At 48.9% G+C, this 25806-nt stretch overlaps 1 protein-coding gene across 1 annotated transcript in view; it reads right to left on the reverse strand.

Annotated features, from left to right (window-relative positions):
* Positions 1-245: 245 nt before the first annotated feature.
* Positions 246-25806, reverse strand: part of pde11a (phosphodiesterase 11a) — a 37053-nt gene continuing 11492 nt past the window's right edge. Inside the window, exons 3-20 of the mRNA XM_062533385.1 lie at positions 24612-24701; positions 23596-23736; positions 23065-23129; positions 19930-20062; positions 19558-19633; positions 17447-17514; positions 16964-17056; positions 14413-14463; positions 12608-12754; positions 12087-12194; positions 10569-10678; positions 9885-9975; positions 7044-7144; positions 6696-6773; positions 6524-6587; positions 6314-6388; positions 4860-4943; positions 246-585 (exon numbers count right to left, since the gene is read on the reverse strand). Of these exons, the coding sequence (XP_062389369.1) occupies positions 322-585; positions 4860-4943; positions 6314-6388; positions 6524-6587; positions 6696-6773; positions 7044-7144; positions 9885-9975; positions 10569-10678; positions 12087-12194; positions 12608-12754; positions 14413-14463; positions 16964-17056; positions 17447-17514; positions 19558-19633; positions 19930-20062; positions 23065-23129; positions 23596-23736; positions 24612-24701 (1839 nt within the window). The 3' untranslated portion in view covers positions 246-321. The remainder of the gene's footprint in view (positions 586-4859; positions 4944-6313; positions 6389-6523; positions 6588-6695; positions 6774-7043; positions 7145-9884; positions 9976-10568; positions 10679-12086; positions 12195-12607; positions 12755-14412; positions 14464-16963; positions 17057-17446; positions 17515-19557; positions 19634-19929; positions 20063-23064; positions 23130-23595; positions 23737-24611; positions 24702-25806) is intronic.

A 25806-nucleotide genomic window follows, 5' to 3' on the forward strand; every position in this document is an offset into this window, starting at 1 on the left:
TGTTCCCAATGCCTTCCATTTAAAGAGTATGTTGTCAGCAATTGCTGCAAGGTAAACGTGCAGTTGTCCGTGGCTCCAGTTGCCCTCCAAATCGCCCACATCTGACCTTTGGGTTCAGGGCCCCTCGGGTCAAAGGTCGTCTCCCGTACTCCAGCGGCGGCCACGCGAAGCACAGGGGCAGAGCTCCAGAAAAAGCCCTCTGCATGCACAGCACCCGGTTTGCTGCAGACTGCAAACAAGCGGAAAAGGGCGGAGGAGGCGCGATCCCCCCGCCAGGACCACAGGCCACCTTCAGTGGGGACGCGGCGGCGGCGGCGGCGGCTAGCTGGCGGGCTCAGAGGACTCCCCACAGGGCGCGGCGCCAGAGCTCGTCTCACGGTCCCCCGTGCAGCCGCAGCCGGTGCTGGTGGCGGTAGCGGTGACGGTGGGTGCGGAGGGGGTGTCGTCCACGCTGGCGCAGCAGTCCGGGGGCTTGGCGCCCTCCTGGCTCAACTGCCTCAGGCAGTGCAGCTCCTCCCAGCGGGCCCGGTTGGCCTTGATCAGGTCCACCATGGACTGCAGCTTGGGGTTCAGCTTCACCAGAGTCTACAGAGGGACAACAGCAGAGGGCAATATTCATACAGAGAGCATTGCAGGGGCCAAGTGCTATCTTCAGTGTAAACAAAGGCCATGCCCAGCACACACACACACACACACACACACACACACACACACACTTACAATCAAAATATTTGAGCGATGAGCGCAGGTTTTAGTAATTATCTTATGATAAGCAGCTTCAAGGGATACTGTTGATCTTTAATTAGTTGCTTGCTGCTGTCATCTATTTTTCTCGTTCACTTCGGTTGTGAAATGGCAGCTCTGTCACACTGACACGCAGTCCCTGACGAATGACCTCAGAGACGGCCGTGTTTATTTTATCTCCGGCTTCTCTCCCCGCCACTGTTTGCGCCTTTTCAAATGTTATCCGAAGCGCATGGGCTCACAAATCGCTCTAATTAAGGCACATTTCATCAGGGCCTGTTGCACTCGAAGACAACTTGCCAGCGCGGTGGCAAAACAAAGCTGGCGCCTGTTGAGAGAGAGCGAGCCGCCCACAGCGCTGCCTTGTTGAGGAGACGCTGTCATTAAGCCTTTCATGTTATTGGTTGTCTCCGCACTACCGTATGAACAGCTGCCGACATCGATGTTTTCAGACATCATTAGGGTAATCTGTTTGGTTTTTATGAGCGGCTATTGAGGTGGCTTGCCACAGCGTGACATCGTACTCAGAGTTGGCAAACATGTTAAGCATCTACGTGTCTGGGTGAGAGGATGTGTGCCGCAGGAGTCTGTGTGCAGGTCTCTGGAGTCTACTGTTACACTGACAGGCAGCAGCAAACAGAGACTGTTATTCTCTGTGCGCCCGACTTCCAAATACTGATTTGTTTGACTTCACATGGGGAGCGGAGCGCGCAGACACGGGAGGAAGACCACAAAAGAATGGAAAGAGTAATGTATTTTAATAAAGCTCCGCAAACAGCCAACACATTTCAAAGGCTTCCTGGCGCGGTACCGACTCACTTTTTTTACACACCGAAAAAAACACAAACCTGAAAGAGGAGAACGAAAATTGTTCTGTCAAGCAAATCAAAAACTATGTTTAGTTGCGGGAGATGATTTTTGGGGTGAGATTCAGAGGGAGGTTGACAGAGTGCCAGTGTCTGTTATGCTCTCCATAAATTAACATTCATACACAATGTTTTCCCTCTGCAGCGGGGTTCAGAGGTCAAGTCCACTTGTGTTTATTTCCAAAGTCTCTCCACGGGTCGCCATTGGGTGCTAATGCATACGAATGCAGAGGCTTGTCCATTTGTACATGGCTTCCCAATACAATGTCAAGTAGATGAGTGGGTGAGTGGTTGTGTTCTTTGAACTAGTCATCCAACTAAATGCATTAAGCTGAATAACTCACACAAAGACGTCATGTTTGAAAAATTCAAAAACAAACTAGTCAGATCATTTATTTTTTCAGGACTGGCTCAACTTAACTCCTCAAACTTCCTCAATTCTCCTCCTCTGTTACTCAGAAGATCAAAGCTTCATCATTGCAGGGCTACTACATGCTGCATCAATCCCTCTAACTAATCATACCCTGCAGGTGTCAGTTAAGACTGTTTGGGATTTAAGTGCTGTGGACTGAAAATCTGTGCTTTCATAACACATCATTTTAGAGGTGCTTCAAAATATCTTCAGTCCACCGACATCCCCTTCTCTTTTCTTCTCTTCTATTCTCTCCTCCCCCCTTATCTTCTCTTCTTTTCTTCTCTCCTCTCCCCTTCTCCTATCTTCTCTTCTCTAAGTGTAAGGCAACCATTCTCCCATTTCTGGGAAGCCCATGTATCCCCTACCCACTACTCTAGACTGTCAGTGGTGGAGGTCTCCTGAACAGACAAGAAAAGCTCATTTAACTGGTTGTGGATCCACACCCTCCCTGTTGTTCCATCCCCAGTGTCTGCCATAGCCAGTGAGCAGCCAGTCAGGGGAGCTCTCTGGGACACAGCCGACTCTGATCAAGGTAATCTCCCCACTTTTCATCTCGCCTGCTGCCAAAACGACTGCTGCCGTCCCACCCAGGCCAGCCAGTGAAACCCCAGTCGCCCAACACCAGCAGTATGCTCCGACTTCACGCTTTGTCTGCTCTGCATCAATATTCCAGCGAAGTTGCACAAGTGCGCCGTTAAGGGAGAGGCGCGGTTATCTGGTGGGCTTTGAAGATGGCGGGGTTACATAACGGGAGGTTTAATATTCCACACAGCGGCGTCAGGAGAAACCAGATCTGGAGGATTCTCTTCCTCCCACAGACAAAAGCCACGCTGCCTCGCCACTTCCTCCACGGCTGTTCTCTCTCCATTTCACTGGCCTCGGCGTTAGCGTCTAGAGAGAAATCTCCATCTCATAAACATTAGCATGTACTGTATGCTCCATGGGCTCCTGGAGTTGGGTTTCCGGTGGACACCCATTAAGGACTTAATGAGGACATAATAGCAAACTTCTTGCTTTTTCACTCAAGTAAATGGGCTGTTTGAGCTGTGAGAAGTACACAAAGCCATGCTGCTAGTCATATCATGTTATTGTCTAAATTAATTCAATTAACTGATATGATCGGGTGGATATGGAGGAGGAGATGATATAATTGTACATATCCTGCTCCTATCTGATAACAGGAACCAGAATAGTCCGCCTTTTCATTATGAGGAAGATTACAGAATAAATCCTAATTAGGATTAGCTCAGAGGTTTGTGCACGAGGATGTCTATCGTCCATTGATCTAAATAGTGTACACATATGTTTTAAACACACTGCTTTCATCCAAGAGGTTCAGACACACCATTACGAGTGTGCTATCAAGCGCAGGAAAGAATGTGGTATCATCAAGAAGCCCACCGTGGGTTGAATGAACACACGCATGCAGTGGCTCCATCACGTGTTCTCAGGGAGAGAGGAATGGAGGGGAGGGGGGGGGATTAATGAAGGTAGTCTCTGCCAGCTCGGTCTTTGACCAGAGATAGTACGGCCAGCGCAGACCTCCTACGCAGCTCCTCTCCGACCCACTGCTCAGCGGCGCGGCGGAGAGCACAGTGCTGCAGCTGCCTCCCAGCCAGCGGAAAAGGCTCCGCGCCTGCCTGCCTGCCTCCTCGCCTGCCTCGCTCCTCACCTCAGTCTCGCTTGCCTCGGGGAGGGGGGGGGGGTGTGTACTTTTCTGCAGAGGAACTCCGTGACCCGTCTTACCTGTGCTCTCCTGTGTGTGTGTGTGTGTGTGTGTGTGTGTGGTAAACAGAGCAAAATGTCAGAGATGCCGGTGCGCGTGTGAGGTGGGAAACGCAAACATACTGTACTGTCTGATTACAAAACACGTCTGTGCCCTTTCCACTGCCAGGGGGGCTCAGGGGCGGAGGAGGCACCCGCGGACACAGCAGCTCTCAGCACATGGACTCCTCTCTGGACGTCTACTCCACTGCATGTGTCGTCCACTCTCCTCATTTGAGTTAGCTTGTTAGTTTCAGACTCCTTCATACGCACAGACATACAGTACACACACACTCACACCATCACACGCTGACATGCACACACTGAAGTATGCGCACACAAACACACACACACACAGACACACACAGACATGAAGGAAAAACTCCTGAGGGAGCCAGGTGGGTGCTGACGTCACTGCTTGGCTCACGGAAAGATACACACACACACACACACACACACACACAAACAAACGCAGTGACACACTTATAGCTGTGGAAGCTCATGACTTATTCTCCCTATTCATCACGCCTTTGTGTTCAGCGTTGCGCGCGGAGAGGATACGCGGCATACCTGCGTGCGAGGCAGCCAGCCGAACGAGCATTGTGCCTCCGCCACAGACGTAAGCCGCCTGCGTCACCAGCCCCTTTCAGCACGCCGCGCTCGCTCCCTTTTTTCATCGCGCGTCGGGATGTCACCGCTTGCGCTTGTGTCTCTCGACGCAAAAGCAAAAGCGACGAGCGCTTTAGACGGCGCGTCCTTGACACCACCTCCGGCTGAATGAATGCCACAGAGCCGGGGCGGGGGAGACTCCACTAAAAAAAGACTGTAGAAAAGTTCGCCTCACAAAAGATTTCTCTGGTCATTCTTGCGCTTCGACTAGGAGGATCTGTGATGCAACACCAGGGGGGCTGGGAGCTGGAGGAGCTGGAGGAGGAGGAGGAGGAGGAGGAGGAGGAGGAGGAGGAGGGGGGGGGATGCTAGCCCAGTGTGTTGTGCATTAGCAGTATCAGGCTGCCTGGTAGTTCTGAGATGCCAACGACGGGTTGGTGCGTTGAGGGGCGTGTGCCTACCTCGTACAGCGGGGCACAGATGCCATCGATCCACTCCAGCTGCAGCCCCGGCAGCTCGTCCTTGCGGTTCCTGTCGAAGATCGCCTGTAACACAAACACGGCAGAAGAACATACCTCATAAGAACGCTTAAAAGGGATCAGTTAAGGGGAAAAAAAACATCAAGAAGTGCATAAATGGTTGACGGTGGCTAAGAGTAATCGATTGTTTTATCGTATCTCCAGTGACTGGCACTGCGCTCCCCACTTGTTCCAAGTGAGGGGGAAACAACATGGCCGCTGGCTGAAGAGAGGCCCTATTGGCTGCTCTGCTGTGTCCCTGAGTGGAGCTGGCGCGGCGCGGTACGGCTGTGGTCTCCTGTGCCCTGAACTTCTAACAGCGGAGGGGAGCTGCACTTCACAGATAGTTGCTGGGCTCTGGCTCTGGCTCTGAATGTATAATTCAGGACGCCCACACACTCGCAGCTAAAGATTCTGACACAGGCTGTAAAACCTGAGGCAACTGTATTACTTCAGAGAGAAAGGCAATGTGGCCGCCCGTGATTAGTCGACGGGCAGCAATTACTGCAGAGCGCCGCTTTTTTTTTTTCATTTTTTTTTCATTTTGTTTTAAAAGGGAAAGGAATAAGCATTGTCTTCAAAGCCACTGCGTCCTCTTTACACTGCGACACTAGCGCTTCCCTTAATAAGGTCTTTTTCCTCTTCACAGACACATAAGCAAATATTGATCAAGTGTAATTGCAACAAGGGTGATTCTGGAATGTCTCCCATGTGGGCCTGTGAGTTGCGGAGATTTAATTAGCAGGCTGGGGGGGGGAGGGAGAGGACAGTCCTACCAAAGCAGCACATTTAATGAAACCACAGGACTGGCAGCACTGAACTCACACAGACCTGGGCTCCACAAATCAACGGAGCGAGCTGTGAGGTGCTTTTGTAGTCAGGAACCTAATTGCGCTGGCTTGTACTCTTGTAGCCTAATTCTGGGTCAGAGCCGAGCAGGGCTGGTTCAAAGATAGCTGTAGGCACATTTACGAGGCCACTGGTGATACGAGCTGACAAGTCTTCTCATTTCTCAGTCTTATTGTGTGATGCAAGTGCACTGCAACTCAGAGGCCTCCTGAAAGACCACAACAACATGTCTACTCTTCAACAGGCCATGAATGGATGAAACTGTTGTATACTTGGATTCCACATGCCGGGCAACAAACATTCTTCTGTTGTTCCTTTCCCTACTGAAATCAAACACACTGCTGGAAAATAAATAAAGCTCTGGTAGGTGCCAGTGTGTGTGTGTGTGTGTGTGTGTGTGTGTGTGTGTATGTGTGTGTGTGTGTGTGTGTGTGTGTGTGTGTGTGTGTGTGTGTGTGTGTGTGTGTGTGTGTGTGTGTGTGTGTGTGTGTGTGTGTGTGTGTGTGTGTGTATGTGTGTGTGTCTGAGGGCTGTGGGAGAGAGCTCACCGATGGGGTGAGCTTCAGTTCCGATCTCTCTCGGTCTCCCTGGTCAAAGAACTCACTGGTCACCAGCTCGGCCACCTGTGCAGGGGGAACGCCACAAACACACACTCAGTGACACAGCCCTGTGGTCACACAGCTCTCAGAATAGAGTGGTGCGCTCAGCCACGGCTGTACATTCGGACAGCATGCTGTCATGCCACGGGACCCAATCACCTGTCGAGATATGTCCCAGGGTTTAGTGACCGCACCCAGGTCACACGCCGTCATTAACATGGACCTGGGAAAAAAAACAGCGGTCAGGTTACTCTATGTAGCAACACACAGTACACAGCACCCACACAGTCTCACAGTGTGATGAAGGAATGCCTGTGGAACTGAAGCTTACCTGCACATGTCTCTGTGGCCTTTCACGTTCCAGTTGTACTCCTCTTTTTTGACCAGCTCAAAGAATATGTTCCTGTTCCTGAAAGAGATACAGGGGCACCAAGCTTGAATCCAATGTGGTGGTTACAATACAACAGCCACAAGGGGGCAGTGCAGAGCTAGAGAATCTGATGCTATCATCTCTCCCCTCAGTGCATGTTTGTTTTCCATTATCACTGTTGCCCGTGTCGACCATGGACACGCAGTGAGCATTGTTGTTTAAGAGAGAGGATTGTAAGTGTGCTCTCTGTCTAGGATATAGTGAGGGCTGGGTCTTCATGCAGTATGCTCAGGATGATGGAGTACATACTCGAAGTAGAGGGTGAGGTCAGTAGCCAGGATGGACTGCTTCAGCAGCTGCATGAGGTCGCTGTACTCACTGGAGGACAGGTTGGAGAAGATGTTGTGACCCTGGGAGAGAAGCCAAACACACACACCAAATGTCAGCGGTGTGGGCAGGTAAAAAACAAAAAGTTTCTAGATAGATAGATAGATAGATACTTTATTGATCCCCAAGGGGAAATTCAATTCAATTCTTTCAAAGGTTACCGAGTATGAATTAGCCAAATGTCTTAATGGGCCTCTAAGACATCTGGATGCATAAGCTAATCAGATTTCACAGCAAGACATAGAGGCCCTCTTGAATTTCAAAAGAACTCAAGATGACTCACACCGACCCTCATCTGGGCTAAGCACACTCCCATGTTAAGAGATACTTGTGCTGGATTAAGGTAAGATATCAGGACCATGGAGAGGGGCCTCCTTGTGCATGTGAATAAGCACTTGTTCATTTTCAATCACTGCACCGCAGTGTCTTGAGATGAGGTGTCATGACAATACAAGTACACCTGTCTGGCACACCAAGACACTGTGTCGTTTCACAGGTAGCCGCAGTGGAGCCAGACGACGGGGTCTTTAAAGAGCAGCTTGTGTTGGGGGAACTGGAGAGATGTGGAGTCGGAGAGCACCATCGGTGACTGCATGGGAGATCCTCCTTCAGCTCACTTGCTCGGCCTGAAATAGAAGCTTCTGGAGCGGATCACTTCAAAAGCCCACCGAGGCTTCTACTCATTGGCTCCCATGAAATATTGAGCATCACTGCCAAGACATGGGTGAGTTCTCCTAGTCTACACTCATCTTCACGCGTGATGTGTGTGTGTGTGAGAGAGTGAAAGCACGAGAGAGAGAGAGAGAGAGAGAGGGAGGAGAGGAGCGAAAGGAGTCGGCAGCGAAGGATAGATTCTCGTTAAGAAGTTAAGTTTTAATTAAACCTTCCTGCTGGTCGCTGGACTGAATCTGCTGTCTCTTTTTTTTCATGAATTAAGGGACACTTTTCATTTATATGCTAATAGCGGCTGCTGTGATACACATAGCATATTATCAGAAAGCATTATGATTTCTCAAGCAAACATTTGTCAGCTCACTGTGTCGTCACAGACGTGATAATAGGCCTAATGGAGCCTAGCCTGCAAATCCTCGCCCAACCCGCCGACCTATTTTTAATTAGCCACTTTACACAAAATCATCTCCAGGATGCAACATCTCTCTCTGCTAATTAAAATATTGTGGTTATTTTCCAATCATTGCATTCATTTCTACTTTTTTATCACCAGGAAAAAATGTCATTTGTCTATGTCTGAAAAAGGCTCAGTGGAGTCCTTCAGTGTCTATGTCCAGGGGTGGATTAAGGTGACCAGGGGTCTCTGGGCTATACACTTACTGTTTATTAAAGTGCTGTGTCTTCTCTCCTTCTAGGCACATATTACTTATCATTCAATGTTCCTCCATTATGTAGAACTATTACACAGTGTTAAACTCCATTTTTAGGCAGGAGAGTATATTATTGTAATTTATACATCTGTTTATTATAGAGCTGACATCCTGACAAGTCTGGACTGCCATTTCTTCATAGTGGAAATAATGTGTTGGTGGATCAGTCATTGAACCAAAGGCAATCAGTAATTTGATTGAATTTGAAAGGATTTCTATATTTGTCTTCAAACATATCCATGCAGGGACATGCCTGGACCAAACACATCCCATGCCATTTGATCACACTTCACAGCTACCCCCCAAAAGGTTGATGAGCACCCACTACATCAACGGATCTTCTAACATCAGGGGCTTTCCCACTGGACAGCACTACGCTAATTTGCCTGTCTTTCGCGCTGCTCGGCCCGTCGATTTTACCCCACGAATATCCCTCCTGGGTAGCCTACAATTATGCCTCCGTTGCAGTGTAAACCCAAGCAGTCGATGTGTCGGCTCTCATGTGAGATGGGCGATGACACTACAATATGTCCAACCCAGCACTGAAGATTTCAAATCCAACTGATCAAAAGCAGCAATAACAGAGAGACAGCACATTATGGCAATCTTTAAATCCACAATCACAAAGCTTCCGGTCATTTAACGTTGACTGTAACTCGGAATGCAATCAATTGCCATAGGATATCTTCAAGTGATAAAACTGTCTCTTCTTCAAGGAATGTTACTCTCCTTCAATAACATAACGCAAACTTTATTTCTCATATATTCATTTGATTAACATGCTAGACTAGGCTAGCATAATATTAGTGGCGCTATCAATATCATCGTTAACATCCATTGTGTTTTGAAGGCTTAAAATTGTGTCAATTTAGGGATTTTTTGCAGGAGAGTTTGATCTTGCTCTTCTTTAGCTCTATAGCCCCACTATCATACTTTCTTTCAGACATTTTCTCACTGAACTGTAACGTGAATGACGTATATTTTAAAAACAAATTTGACCTCGAACTTTGCAATATTTACTCAATCAGCTTCTTACTAGGCTACTAGTTTAATTGTTTTGGAAGTTTAATGTTCATTCTCTTATGTACAGTACATTTTAATGAATTATTATTTGTTATGGCCAATGGGGGCCCCCCTGACAGGCTGGCACTTGTGGGGCCCCTAGGCTACAGCTATATCTAGCCTAAGCGTTGATCCACGCCTGTCTACGTCTCTCTCTCTCTCTCTGATCATTTGGTTTGAGAGTAAGGTGTCTGTATGGATGGTGCATGTGTATGTGTGTGTGTGTGTGTGTGTGTGTGTGTGTGTGAGAGAGGGAGTGACTTGGAGGCACAGCTACTGTATGGTGTGCAGGTGTGCGTGTGTTAGGGCTCAGGCGTACTTCGCTCTGCAGGATCATGACGGCGTGGTTGAAGTGGTGGTGCTCCAGAGTGGCCGACGTGCCGTACAGCAGAGACAGGGCCGAGCCGGTCCTGACGAGACACAAGACGCCCGTTAGCAAGACTAGCAATCCAGCACAGGATGGTCATCTCTTCTGGACACCGGTCACTTTAAGGGCAACGTATATCTCTATACATTACATGCTGCAAGTATAGCACCGCAATGCCATGTCCTTGTGATTAACAAACACTTTTGCAAACCTTTACAATAAGCTGTAAATGCAAATACACTTTTCCAGTGAAGAGCTACATGCACATTGCTTTAGCTACCTCTGCACTCCACATGAACACATGAATGTTTCCATGAGAATATTTGCGGATGCCCTGGGACCCGCGGGGAGCAGGAGAGGAGCTCCAGCAGCACCCTGGTGAGGAGACGGAGTGCTGGAGCTGCTGCACTGTTTATGCGCCTCCTGCCAGCCCTGTTTATGCACTCCTTACCCAACACACTCTTATGTAAGCCTTATGCAATGCTGCTCTTGACTCCTGGCTGATCTGCACTGGACTTGTGCTGCAGTCTGGACAGCGCTGGACTGACAGGGGGGACAGGGTCCCTTCGGGACACTGACGGGAGGGACGGGGAGGGCGGGGGGGCAGGGGGGGCGGGGGCGGCGAGGGACACTCACTTAGCCTGGAATGCGTTGTTGGTGCCCCGGTGGTCCAGGTCGTGGCAGATGCAGCCGACAATCAGAGCCAGGATCTCCACCTCTGTGAGCGTCTCCTGGAATCCTGCAGTCTGGGGGGAAAACAGGAGGGTGGGGGTCAGTGCTGCACCTGTTACGTGGAGCGTGACCTGTCAGATGCTGCCCCGCATGCCCACGCTGGCGCCAGCATCATCAGGGCCTGTGGGTCCGGCTCGTTTCTGGGTCACCCACACTGACCGATACCCAGCATGACCAAGCTCTGAGTCAATGTGTCATGCCAGCACAAAAAAAGCTCCAGGTTTTCAAGCACTAACTTGCCAGGTCTTATAAGCCCATTTGTAAGCTTGACTAGACATGACAGAACCATGGGATGACACAAAAAACAACAGTATCTTAACTTTAGACAAAAGTATTGGGCACTGGGCATGAAGTCAGCTTTCAGTGCAATAATGGCATTTGCATATTCCCTTTGTAAGGAGTCACTGTGGCGCCAATGACTACATACAACAGCACAAGTATTTCTGATATCTGGCCTTTCAATAAAAGTAATGTGTAGCCGCATATTAACTCCATCAGCAAGAGTGTACAGACAGCAGCAAATATGATGAAGTACAGCTCGACCCTTAAACCTGTCCCTCTGACATGGGCCATTCATCACCACAGGATGCAAGAACATGTCACTGAATACATTACAGTAGGTTTACAGGTTGTATACACACAATTCAACAAACAATGTTTTTTTTAGAGAGAACATGTTAGATTAGGGGAGAAAGTACATCATTTGAAAGTAAACTTGGCAAAAGTGAAAGTTTGCTGTGAGGTGTTGTCCTCCAGACACCCCCTCTGATCTCTGCTACAGTGGTGTCCTTCAGAGGAGCGGGCACACTGCAGCAGTCACGCAGAGAGCAGTTCACCTCCCAGTCCCCCGTGGGAGTCCCAGAGCTCGGAGTGACGCAGCAGCATCCAGACCTCTCCTCCTCCTCCTCCTCCTCCTCCTCCTCCTCCTCTTCGTCATCATCAGCATCACCAGCAGCAGCAGCAGCAGGGCTGAATGTGCTGTGACTGTGAGCGTGGCGTGATTAACTGAAACCCCAGTGTGGACCTGGCCTCTGGGCCTTATGGGAGTCAAGGCTCGCTTTAGATCTTCCAGGAGATCCACTGGGGATTGGAACAAATCAAACAGCCCGAAATCTGGAGCAACCGTCCCGCCCTGCCCCATTCAGGTGAACGCATGAATAGTCCTGCTTTCACCTCACACTTCTGAATGAAGCTGACGCCCATATCATCTCCTTTGGGAGGAGAGGTCTAGAACTTAGTCATGGAATGTTCCGTATATTGCTTTGCATTTTGTTCCCTACTAGTTGTTGTATCTTATTCCCCATGCGTGACTGTAGTTACCCCATGAATGTATAAATAATGATAAGCAGCCTGATATCAGGAACAAAGGGAATGAAATCGGATCTTGAAAACATACTGTACCATTGTTCTTTGTCTACTCACCGTCAGCATAGCAAACATGCACTGGCAGACATTGAAGGCATGTCTCCAGTTGTGATAGGTGACCATGCGATAGTTCTTCCTTACAGTCAGCAACCATCGGCAGAGCGTCTGAACAGGGTCAAAGAAACAGGTGAGAGAGAGAGAGATGGAGAGAAAAGAAGAGAGTGGGAGAGGAGGAGGAGAGAGAGGGAGAGAGAGAGAGAGACAGAAATGGATGTGGAGGAGAGAAGGAAAGAGTACAAGAACAAGAACACAACAAGTAAGAAAATGTATTGCCTCTGTTTTGGAACCCAAATCCCCGGGGCCTTGGAGGGCAAAGACATAAAGTGCAGGCACCTTGAACAACCACATAGCACATTCATCTTCAGTGTAAATATCCACACATCAACACAACAACAACGTTATGTTCCCCTCAAACAATGCAGTGCTATTGATTATATTCCGCCTACGATAGCCAACAGCACACCTTCCCCCCACTCATATGAACCAGCCCTCCATATGCACAGCCACCATCCACTCACCTCATAATCAATCTTAAATTTCTGCACCATGCCCAGCTCCATAAACATGCGCAGCGCAGCAGTGATCATGGCGTCCACGTCCAGAGAGAAGTCGTCAAAGGACAGCTTATCTATGCCCAGTTCACACACCAGGGGAATGTTTGCAGCCTGGGATACAATAGAGAAAAGCAGAGAAGACAGAGAGAGAGAGTGAGAGAGAGAGAGAGAGAGAGAGAGAGATGAACCAACAAAAGGATCAGGGTCGTAGAGTAACTGTCACCATCATTTGTGTGACAGCAACAGACAACAACAGCAAGATGCAGTCTTAAGTGTTTGCCTTAAGTTTGAGGCCAAACAGAGTAGGGAGAGGGTGGTAATGTACACATACAGTAGGAACATGTGCTAATGAGAGGGCTAAAGATAGCACAAAACAGACAGCACTGAAGTAACAAGAGGGAATTATCTGAGGGATTGAGTGTTGCTGGTCTTGTTTGTTGACGTCACTGACAAATCTAATAGAGGATATCATTAACGACTCGTGTCTTGTTTGGATCCGGAGAGACTGCTAACTACTGTTGTCTGTACGCAGCCAAAATGTTGGTAAAGCACACTGTCAACATCTCCACGTAGAGCGTCATTAAAACAGAAAACAGCTAGGACCTCTTTCCAAACAAAATGACTGTGGGCTTTTTTATACTATTAAGTCCGGTGAATAACTCATACGAGTCATATTCACAACAATATGAGAGATATTTACAACAGCTACAAATTGCCATTTTAACAACACTGAGCATCTCTGCCAATGTAATTGTGGGTCAGGTCCCATTGATTTCTCCCGTCTCTCCCTGTGTCCTGGGCTGGAGAGGGAGAGGGAGAGGGAGAGAGAGAGGGAGAGGGTTGAGCTGATCTCTAGCGCGGTGCGGCGTTCTTTTGTTTTCATTTCCAGAGCAGCAGGTTCACCGAGCCGAGGAGTCAACATCTCGCCTTGTGAGAGGATGCCGAGGCCACTGCTCCGGTGACATTTACAGTGCTGCGCGCTCAAGGGGAGCATGCTCAGAGCACAGCACAGCACAGAAGAGCACAGCACAGCACAGCGCGTTTGTAGGCCAGTTATGAAAGAGGAGGTGGGGTGGGGAGGGGGAGGAAGGACTGCGCATGGAGCACACGCAGGAGGAGTGGAGGAGAGGATAGGAGAGGTGGAGAGGAGGAGAGGTGGAGAGGAGGAGAGGAGGAGAGGAGGAGAGGAGGAGAAGTCCAGAGCACAGATGAAGAAGAGGGCTCTGCGGCATCCAGCCTATTGTAATGATCTGAGGCTATTTATTGATGCACAGTTTAGCATAAAAATCATTCCTCAGGCCGTTATTTGATGGATGCGGCCGGCCTTTGACAGGCATAATAAACAGTCTCATGACGTGCATGGTGAATAAACAATGCAATGACAATGATTAGGTATTGAATGGCCATATTTAAAATGCCAGCATTCAGTGGGTCAATACACACATTTTCCATCGAGTGTTATTTTACATTTTACAAAGAAATTCTTGAAGAAATGAGCAAGCTCTTTCTGCAGTACATGTAAATTGAAATTAGGCCATTTTCTGAATTATTTGTCAATGGAGAAAGTGCATAAAAAATCAATGCACCTAGCAGGTGTGCCGCTAAAGTGGAAGCCTTATTTCCAGTGGGTTTCTCGCGCTGCTAATTGGGTCATTACTTCATGAGGAAACGGTGGCTTTTGCAGTGGGAGGCCATTAAAACAGATCATTACATTTCTAGGAGCGCACGCTTCCTACAGAGCACCTTTTCTTCCCACTCATATCCATTACCTTAAATTTGTCAACCTCGGTCTTGGAACAGGTGGCATGGTATGACAAGACCTGTGAAAGGACAACAAAGTCAGTTTGTTCCGCACTCATACAATCACTAAAAATAACAATATGCTAATGTTTTAAAACAAATGCTTAAAATGTAGTGCAGCAGTAGCTACATAGAATAATGAAGCCATTACAGAACTAGAAATCCAAAACAAACATTCAACATGTGAGCATGCTATACTGAGAGCTGAAACTGATTGATTATTCTAAATATATAAATACTGTATGTACAGTATATGTATATATATGAATACATTAATGAAGATGAAATCAATGTTATCCATCTCCACTGGATTACACTGAACTATCCCTCTGCTCTCTCTCCCCCCTCCCTCCTCACAATAACTAAGCTACTGTAGCCCCATGATCATCCACAATAAGGCAGCACTGCCGCCTTCTCTCATCTGATACACTCATCCTCGTGACCCACTTATTCACTTCTGCTTTATGAGCAACTCTGGTTAATGAGAGGAGATATGAGTCCCTCTCTCGCCTCCAGAACGTTCCGCACTCCAAGACTGGAGTGGACAGGGAGATGGCGGTGTCAGCATGGATTGTGCTCCACAGATAGCCAATGAGAAAGAACTCTGGCCTTTTTCACACTTCCTTATTTGATAAGGGGTCCTCATGTTTATTCGGCACCAACACAGCTACCCAAAGACACAACCCTTAACCATGTCATAAATCCAAGCAGTACACATACACTGTGACAGGTAGATACACAGAGGGGAAATATGTTCAAATGATAATGGTCATTATTGGTTCAAATGTATACAAGATCATTTTCTGATCTAGAAAACAGGTGCAACTCTACATAAGAACCATGTGGTTTAGCATGGACGTGGTTGGGCTTTAAAGGCACTGTCAACAAATACAGATGTACTAAACCTAAGGTATACAAGCAGTCCGCTGCATCATCAAACAAGATTTTAATTGTTTAGAATAGTACTGGTAACATTGTGACAGATAAGTCAGTACAACTGTTGCATCAACGTTAGTGAGGAGTTTACTAGAAATGTTGATTAGGTATAGGAATGTGAAGGATGTAACCTAGTATAAAGAATATAGTCAGATACCAGAGTCAGAATAGATGCCATTTTCTTCAAAAATATTTAAGACCTGTGAATAAGGTTCTGAAAATGGTTTAAGAATTTAGCTTTTGAAATGTCTAAGATATGGTTACATGTGCACTATGTATCTATGGATTTGGAAAGAATGGTGGCAGTTGTTATTTGATAGTTGCTAAATATATCTGTTTAATGAAAAATATCCAAGAAAGGTAAGCCGTGCCTGCCAGAGTAGGCAACACCTCAACACTCTTTTTCATAAATGTAAATGTAAATATAAAAATATAACACATTTTCTTGACAGAGGTCCAGTACAAAAAGAATCTTCCAACAACAAACTGTTAGAACTGCCAGAAGTGGGGGAAACTGGCTACAAGTAGCTACACCATCTGTACCTGTGTGTGTGTGTATATATACTGTATATATAGTTACATACATTATAGTTTGGTTTTGTTTTTTAACATTTTGTAATATAATATTTTTCTTTTTTAAAATATGTAATATCATGTATTCAGTTTTGTTTTGTGTGCATTTGTCCAGCTCTACGACCCACGGCCAACAACTTCCTCCACCACTCCGCACACAGCCAGTCATCCAAATGAAGCCCAAATGGCTTGAGCCTGCAGAACCAGGAGCCTGCAGAACTAGCCTCACTGCACTGTCCTTCAAGAAATATGGCCGCCCCCACATTCATAATCGACCCGGCCTTGTGTCGGAGGTGCTGAAAGGCATCCTTTATCTGCTCCCTCCCACAGCGCGGCCAGAAGAGCCACCACGCTGAGGAGAGTCCTAAAGCCCAGCCCACTGACCGCTGATGGAGCACCACATCACTGGGGCTCTCACACGTCCGCAAAATGACCATCCAGCTGACACACTGAAGACAGAGGTGGGCTTAGATACTCCACAGCAGAGGGTTAAAGAGGATCAAGGGTCTTTGTCCATAGTACTAGAGATACTATCCAGCTATGAGGATACCACTCTTCCAATGGACAGTTACAGACAGACAGACAGAAAGGCAGACAAACAGATAGATAGATAGATAGATAGATAGATAGATAGATATATAGATAGAGAAAGAGAGGGATGTCTGTCTGTCACACTCCACCACAGCCGCAGTCATGAACAACTCATCTGAGATCCATCCAACCACCAACACACACACACACACACACACACACACACACACACAGAGACACACACACACACACACACACACACACACACACACACACACCATTGCACACACACACAGTGCACACCACCACACCAGCAACACTCCCATTCGTCTGCACTCAGCACTCCCCGGCCTCTGAGACTGCCTCATGATTCAACACTTGGGTCGTGATTTGCACTCACTTTGCAGTTCCTATGTGACAAATGAACAACAGAGAGGAGGCAAAAAGGACTACACATCACAGGGGGCATTTGGCTCTTACGTCCAGCGCCACGGACTGCTTGGCCCACGACTTCTTCACTTGGTCATACATGATGGTGTTGTTGATGCCCAGGCCGCAGAAGATGACAAAGGCCTGTGAAGGAAGGACACACACTGTTACGTGGACTCGCTGAAGGACAGAGCGGGTGAAAAAAAAACACGCTTCACTGGACAGCAGGAGTGGGAACAGGATGTGCTTCATCACGTTCCTCGCGCACGCACGCACACACACACACGCACACACTCAGACACACACACACACACACACACACACACACACACACACACACACACACTCGCAAACATGAGCACTCATTAATGCACCCTTGTGCCCTGACAAACTGCAAACATTTTATGACTTTTTTTTTTTTTCCAACAGTCGGATTTCTCTGGCTTCCCTGTCATCTGGGAGAGGGGATTTGTCTGCACTAAGCATTTGTTGCTATTATAAAGAGACACAAAGAGACAACTTTATAGCGCATACCTCAAACAGTCTCTGGTCCGCGTCATCAAAGGGCTTTCCATCCAGTCTGTTCAGCACCTGCGCAACACCTGCATCAAACACACCAGCCAGTGACAGATTAATGTGGGTTTGTGTGTGTGTGTGCGTGTGTTGTGTGTGTGTGTGTGTGTGTGTGTGTGTGTGCGCGCGCATGAGGCATGTCATCCATCCCCCACCAATATCTCTCCTGAAGCTAGTGGTAAAGCTATGATCTAGGGTAGATAATTAAGCCTGACTTCACGGCGCCTTCACACACACACAGACACACAAACACACACACAATCCAGCACTGCTCTCCAAGCCCCAATTAGCTCCGAATCACACCCACACATTCATTAAAGTCATTGATAAAACAATGCGCAGGGCCGCTTGGCTGCGGCTGTGATGGGAGAGCCAGGGCTTCACTGACACCACTTTGTGCCTTAAATGACACGCTCACAAAGGGCTGCGGCGGCTCCACGCGCTCACTTCCCCTTCTCTGCTATTTCCACAACACACTCCTCCCGCTCTCCTCTAAGACTGCTTTTTTAATGAATGAATGGCGATGTGAGGGAGGTGTTCACTCCTGCTACAGATGTGGTCCTTTTAATCCTTTTTTGTAATCTTCTGCGGTTTCGGGGTCGTGCCAGTGAGGGCACAGGAGCTTGGTCTTTACCCAGAATTCTTTGTGCTTTCAAAGTCAAGTCCTCAGCACTGGCTGAGTGCCAGTCAGCACAGGCACACTGCCCCCCCCCCTCCCCTTTGGTTTTATCTGCTAATTAAAAAATCAAGGACTCTGCTGATTAGGGTAATTGATAGTTGATAAAAGTTCCTGTTTTATAGCCGGTAGGAGGTTATGCTGGTGAGCAAATATTCAGAGTCACTCCCAAGAGAACATCCCATTGTTCCGAGTCTCTTTAGCGAGAGAACACGAGCGAACAAGGAGCACGGAGAACATCATTCGCTCAAAAAAAAAAAAACAGGGCAGCCTTGAACAGCTCACCTTTGTGAGTGCTCATTGAGGCCGGCTCAGAGCAGAATGGCGCGAGGTGGCCCTGCTGGGGGGCCGCAGGCTGCAAGGATTTCTGCTCCCTCCATCCTGACGTGCGGCCAGAGGGAATCAGCCTTTTGAATGGACCAAAATCCTTCACTCTGTGCTTTTCACAGCACGCTGTTGTGTGCTCAAAATGGCTTTCACTCTGGGCCCTGATAGATTCCTCCCACACACTGATACATACCCACACTAGCGCTGGATCTCTCCAGCGTCCCCCTCCCCCTACACACACACACACACACTCTCGCCATCATTCTCTTATGCTCTCTCCCTCACTTTACTTTCTTACACACAAACGTAAACACACATATACACAACAAAATGGCACACTCTCTCCCTCTTAGTCTCACTACCTCTGTCTCACACACACACAAACACACACACATAAACACACCTATACACACACCCACACACACACACACACTGAAAACACTGCATTGTGTGTCCCCGTTGGCCCATGGGCTGTTGCGCAGCTGCTCTGAGGCCAGTGGTGGCGGTGGTGCTGGCGGCCGCACTGATCGGTTTGCTCTCAAACAAAACTAATGACTTGGAGAGTCAGATCTCAGAGGGCCCCAGCCTAGCTGCTAGCACTGGCTCTCTGTGCAATATCGAGCACCAACAAGCAGGCCTGTGATCAATGATTTATCAGCGCGCGAGGCTAGCCAGGGTCCGCGGCTCGTGCTGCAACTGAGAATGATGCTGGACCGTAGTACGTGTGCTGCCCCCGGGGGAGAGAGAGAGAGAGAGAGAGAGAGAGAGAGAGAGAGAGAGAGAGAGAGAGAGAGGGAGGCAGCCGCGTCACGTGTGCGCGCCATTAAGCAAATTTGGGCTGAATCAAGACTCGAGACGGTCTCGTCTGCAAAAAGCCGAACAGCCTGACAGATAGAGCGTCTCCATTCTCCCGATGTCAAATGCTCACTGGGCGAAAGGAATCCTGCAAACTGCTCAGCTGTCTCTCAGTCAGTCATGGCACGTCAACCCCCGCAAGTCGAGCATTGGTGCACTCATCAGAGGTGCATTGGGCTAAAGCTAACAACGCGACTAACAGCCGCAGACTTACCAATTATTTGATGGTTGCTGTTCCATATTGGCACACAAAGGACCGAGCGAATGTGGAAGCCGGAGAATTGATCTGCCTGAATCAAAACACAAAGGAACCATATCAAGAGCCTATGTACAACTCAAGGCCCTTTACAGAGGCGACAGAACACAATCACTCTTATCTGTGTGTGGGTCCACGAGATAACACAAAACAAAAAAAACACAACTCAATCTGAGCGAATAGACCTGCTGCTCTGAATGGAACATCAAAACCATAACGATTTATATATAATTCATCACTGTGTCACAATTCGTTGAGATCAAAAGCATTTACACATCAGTCACGACCTGACGTCTGTGGGCTATCTGCTATCCGGAGCAGCGACGGTACCTCGGCATCAAAGCGGGGGTCCTGATAGGCGTCGCTGATGTTGACGGGGAGGCCGGTGGAGGCCACCAGCTCAGCGATGCTGTTGTTTATGAGCCAGTCGGAGTAGGAGGACTTCTCCATGCTGTCCTTGAAGCTGCAAAGGCACAAGGGGGGAAGGGGGGAAGGGGGGGGGGGGGGGGGGAGAGATGCTGACGCTGCATGACATTTTGTTTTACTACAAACAATATAATAGCGCTATCTGTTTGCATAGGCAAAACAAACGTGCCATTTGAATCCTGCCTCTTCAGACTGGCAATGAATTAAAAAGACATTAAAAACGCAGCAAGTCAGATAAAATGGCATGATGAAAATCAGTATTAAGACTGTGAGATCTTCAGTGAAGCCAAAGCTAAAAGTCAGTATTTATGCCAAGGGCACTATTGCTATTTCTAATGTGTAGGATACATGTATGGGAGGTATAAGAATGAGATCCGCTATTTGTTGCTGGTCAGTATCTGGCACTGGCAGTGTGCATAAGCAGCCTCAGGTAACAACCTGCACGCTACAGTACACCCCCTCCTGCTCCTGCTCCTGCTCCTGCTCCTGCTCCTGCTCCTGCGTCTCCTCCCTCGCTGATTATTTGTATTTAATGAACATTTCACACATTTTTATGCGCCTCCTCAGAGCCGTGTGGAGTAATGAGAAGTTAGCTGTGATTGTTGGCGCTCCCCCACCCCCACCCGGCCGCCCCCGCCTCCCTCGTGAACGCCCACACTCTCCAGCAGCAGCGGCGGCAGCAGAGCACCTCGCGCCTCGTGCTCCGCATTCGCTCGCTCGCTCGCTCGACCCGCCGTGTGCCTCGTAAAAAAAAAAGGCGAGCGGTGGAGTGGAATCCAGGCAACAGGTGAGGAGACGAGCAGGGCAGGAAATGGAACGCCAAGAGAGCGCCTACCAGAGCCAGCTGGCCCCACACACACACACACACACACACACAGCAACACACACACACAGCAACACACACAATAGCCACAGTGTTAACGGAGCGGTTACTGGCTATAATCTGTGCATAGAGCGCTCGGCGAGACCTGAGGCCCGATAGACCCATTAAATCTCTCTCCTCTCTCCATCTCCCAGCAGCTGTTCCACTCCACCAGAGCCGTGGAGGCAGCCATGGAGGCAGCAGCAGAGGCAGCCTCCCCACCGCTCCTCCTTCTCCTTCTCACGGAGGTGCAGCAGAGCTCTGGGAGGCCAGGCATCTTCCTTTCCATTTATCCATTTAATTAACCGCATGTAGGTCCCACTGACAAACCACCTGGCATGCTATCACCATGCTGCCATCACTCAGCTCCAATGTAAAGTACAGCTGATTTCAGATAGAACATGGGACTGCATATTACTGAGACTGTAACATCGGAGGACATGAAAGGAAGTAGGCTACACTAAAACCTAATTGGACCCATGTATGGACCTATCCATCCTGACAAACGCAGAGCACACACTTCTAGCCGCATCATATCCAGAACTCCATAGATGGAGCTGTGAGAGCGGCAACACTGCGCTCCTCCTGGCCTGAAATCAGCCTCAGTGTCGTCACAACCTGCCTCAGCGGTGGGGGGAGGTGGAGGAGCACAGGAGCAAAAATAACATGCAAACAGGAAGACTTCAAAGGGTACTGTTTAATAGCCCTACGTGGATAATGACCACTGCATCTCCTCTGCAAGTTTCGAGTGTTTAGATAGAATCTCATTAGGTGTCTGCATTTGCATTGCAATAGAAAGTCTCCTCCACTTCAGAGGCACTAGATATAAATAAGTGAGCGCGGCGATAAGAGAGAGCGCGTGCTGCCAGAGTCTGGCTTCACACGTGCAACGTGACGCTGGAGTGGCGTCCTTATTAAAGTAAATACATTCACTAAGTGACCTCTTGAGGATCCTTCTCAACTATCATTTCACCTTTTGGAAAATTAATTTCACGTGGCAACTAGATGACTGCTTGTAATCATATTATTATTATTCTTATTATTATCATATCATGGACTGACAGCTTTCCTCGGCTTACATCAATAAGCTATGAGGTTTCAGTCTCAGATATCCTGCATGGCTGTAGCTCCTATATTCCCAGACCATAGCAGGCTCACGTCACATCATGTCGGCACTGTTTCCTGCCGGGCCGGCTGCCGCATCTTTCCCCACACTGTAACTCATCACAGGTGCTCTCTCCGGTAGCGGGTCACAGCGCAGAGCGATCGCGCCTCCTGACGTTTGGCTGATTACAGCATCACTCAGCCGTGATGCTTTTTTAATTACTCCTGCGGCGAGCCGGGCTTGGGGGGAGGGGGGGGGGCGCCTGCACCACCACCGCCACTGCCGCGGCTGGACAGCGTGATAATTCTCTCCTGCTTACCGTGTCATTTCTCGTTATCGTGAAACTGGGCACAACAGGCTCGACGGCGGGGACCTGTTTCCTGATCCGACGCAGCCGCCGAGGCACAAGAGGAGACACGGGAGCCGTGGCGGGCGCGAGGCTCCGAGGCACGGCGAGTGGCGTAAGGACGCAGATGTCGCGGACGCGTATCCGGTCCAGAAGGCCCCGTTCCAAAAGAACTGGCGCAGGCACAGCCGCACTTTTAGCTGTCATAGCAGGCGACTTGTGAAATTGTTTTTGACGCGAGCACAAAACACAAATGCAACATTCTTTTCTCGAACAACTGCTAGAGTGCGACCAATTAGTGTCTCCGAAACTTTTCCGGCATACATTACCAAAGAGGGGAACTCTTTTTAGCTGGGATGTAAATTCCACCCACCATATTAATGCTTAATAGAGGACTGTAATGTCTACATTTAAATATGTATCAGAGAGGAGGCATCTGAAGTAGAGCTAAATTGGCTTTAAAGCACATCTGACTGACTGGAGTGGGTCTGCACAGCCATATCTGACGAGACTCCACGATGATTTAATATTGCAGAGAGAAGGAGACACATTAGTTTGCTTCAGTGAGCAGGCTCAGGCGTCCTGAAGGTAGCCTCACCCAGGGCCTTCCTGTCCATCTCCTGTGTTTGGAATGCCAGATGTTTGGCATGTTTAAGGCCTTTTTAACACTAGCTGTGTGGGCTCTACAGAGACATGCCACGTGGAGCAGCAGTTCTCCTCTCCTACCTGATCTCCGTGTCTGCGCTGCATTTGGGGGACAGGAGCTCAAACGACTTCGTGAACTTCACCACCTGCAGAGAGGAAGAACAGAAAGCAAGTCATACAAACAGTTGGAGCTTGAAAAGCACACACACACACACACACACACACACACACACACACACACACACACACACACACACAAACACACACACACACACACACACACACACACACACACACACACACACACACAGACACACACAATGAGGTACGGTGTTTAGAATTGAATGCTGTGCGATTCTTCAGGTTTTACTGCTCTATCCATCATAGGCATACACTGGAAGAGCTAATATGCTGCATGTTTGCTGAAGTACAAGTTGTGTGTGTGTGTGTGTGTGAAAGGTTCTGCCATATGCTCCGTATAACTACATACCGTCTGAAATGACTGGTGCTGTGTTAAGGAGTCGGTAGAGGGAGGAAATGTGTGTGTGTGTGTGTGTGTGTGTGTGTGTGTGTGTGTGTGTGTATGTGTGTGTGTGTGTGTGTGTAACTCACGGGAGATTCGATGTCCTCCAGCAGCTGCACGGAGCAGCGCTCGCACTTGAGCAGCGTCTGGGCCCGGTGCATGATCTTCCGCACGATCTTCTCCAGGTCCGTCTGCTCCTCGAACAGGTCGTTGACCACCTCCAGCAGAGACTGCGGGGAGCACACAGCCACCGCAACGCGTGACGCAAAACACAGCCGGCTGCAGTGCGTAGGCCCCCTCCCGCCCGCCCGCCCGCCCGCCCGCCATCGTTCCCAAACAGCACTTTTTATTGGAAATTAACAGGAAGGAAAACGCTCATCAGAATTGATGAGACGGAGGCAGCCTACTGGACAGCACGCTAGTGAGTTTTAGTAGGACAAGGAAGGTATAATCCTGCTCCGGCCTGCGCTTTGGGTGTAAAAATGCACTTCATTTACAGCAGCATCAATCTAATAAGCCGCTGCAGAGGCCATAAAACATGAGTAATGTCAGCGCAGCGGCCTCTTCCCACCTCTCCTTCCCCTCACCACCCAGCCCCCCCCCCACTCAGGGATCAATGGGGGACACGCACTGGACACTCTTTTAACGCTTCTGCCATGATTACTGCCATACAACCCGTGTGCTCACCACACACCGACCACGCACACAGACACACACACACACACACATACAGACACACACACACACACATACAGACACACACACACACACACGCACGCACGCACACACACACACACACACACACACACAGACACACACACACACACACACACACACACACACACACACACACACACACACAATTATAGACATATCACATAAGCCCCTACCATCACCCACCCCTTTCACTGCTGAAGCCCTGTGAATGTGTCCCTGGCCCCTCCTCCTCTCACACAGAGTGCGTGGGCAAGGTGGGGGGGGGTTGGAGGGGAGGCCGGGTGAATGAAGGGTGGAGGGGTGGTGTGGGGGGGTTGGAGGGGTAGATCGATACCAAAGGAGCAGAGAGGGGGCAGACAGAAGCCCCGTCTCCAGCCCTGTCCCTTACCCTGCTGCGGTCATACTCCTTCCTGGAGGCGGCGAAGAGCTGGGCGTTGGAGATGGCGATCCCGCAGAAGGGCAGGTACATCTGCAGCACCTGGACAGAGGCACGCAAGAGGGAGACGGTCAGACACCGCAGCACAACCTCACCTTCCCAACCTTCTCCACCTCCTCAACACTGGGCTCCAGTAGAGGAGCAGAGGGGCTACTCTTCAAAGAAAACACAAAGCTGGATAGGGCAATTAGCATATGGATTTCCAACAGCAGCCTTAGTTCAATAGAAGCAGGTTGGGGAGTGAAGCGCTACAAGACTGACTCCATGGAGCACACAGAAAGGCTACAGAATGCTTTTCCCCCTTCCCTTTTTTATAATGGATCAAAATCTATATCTCATAAAAATCAGCATTCAATTTTTCATTTACTGATTCATTGTGGTTTGAAAGTGCACTTGTTACTGATCTGGAGTTCATGCACAGCTCCAGGGATAAGCCTACATACCAGCCGGAGCAAAGCAGGTCACTGCTCCAGGGCTGCAATACAAATCCAAACCCAAGAATGGCATATTATTGCAATGGGCCGGGACGCATATACATCAATTTATTTTCCATTACTTGCTTTGCTTGTTTCCTTCAGCTCTTGCCAGATGAGAGTGATTAGGTGAAATTCATTTCACAACACCACCAATTCAGCCATTATTCAATACATTCATTTGGAGATTATACTTGCACTGTTTAGGTAATTAGCGATTATGAAAATTAGAACCTCTAATTACGCTGCCAAACCCACTGTGCAAATCGTTGATATTTCTCCTATGTAGTCAATTTAGTCAAGGTGCTGATGGGAGACCAGGAATGCTGACAGACAAGATGGACAAAGAGAATGAGAGACAGAGAGAGAAGGAGAGAGGGAGAGAGAGAGAGACAGAGAGAGGGAAAGAAAGGGGGGAAGGCAGAAAGACAGATAGTAAGACAAAGAGAGGCCGAGCGGGCGAGAGAGAGAGAGAGAGAGAGAGAGATAGTGTGAGAGGGGAGATATTGAGCTCCTGAGGTGGAGGGAGCCGCTGGCCTCTGCACCGTGTCCGTGGGAGGGAGCGCTGGATTACTGCACCCATATCTCTCCCCCGTTGTCCAGCGGCTAGCCGCCGCACTGATTAGAGCCCCTCGCGCCGCCCGCTCCTGTGCTGATTTAGCGCGCTCCTTAAC

Source organism: Sardina pilchardus, chromosome 4 (genome assembly GCF_963854185.1).
Source record: "Sardina pilchardus chromosome 4, fSarPil1.1, whole genome shotgun sequence".
NCBI classification, from domain to species: domain Eukaryota; kingdom Metazoa; phylum Chordata; class Actinopteri; order Clupeiformes; family Clupeidae; genus Sardina; species Sardina pilchardus.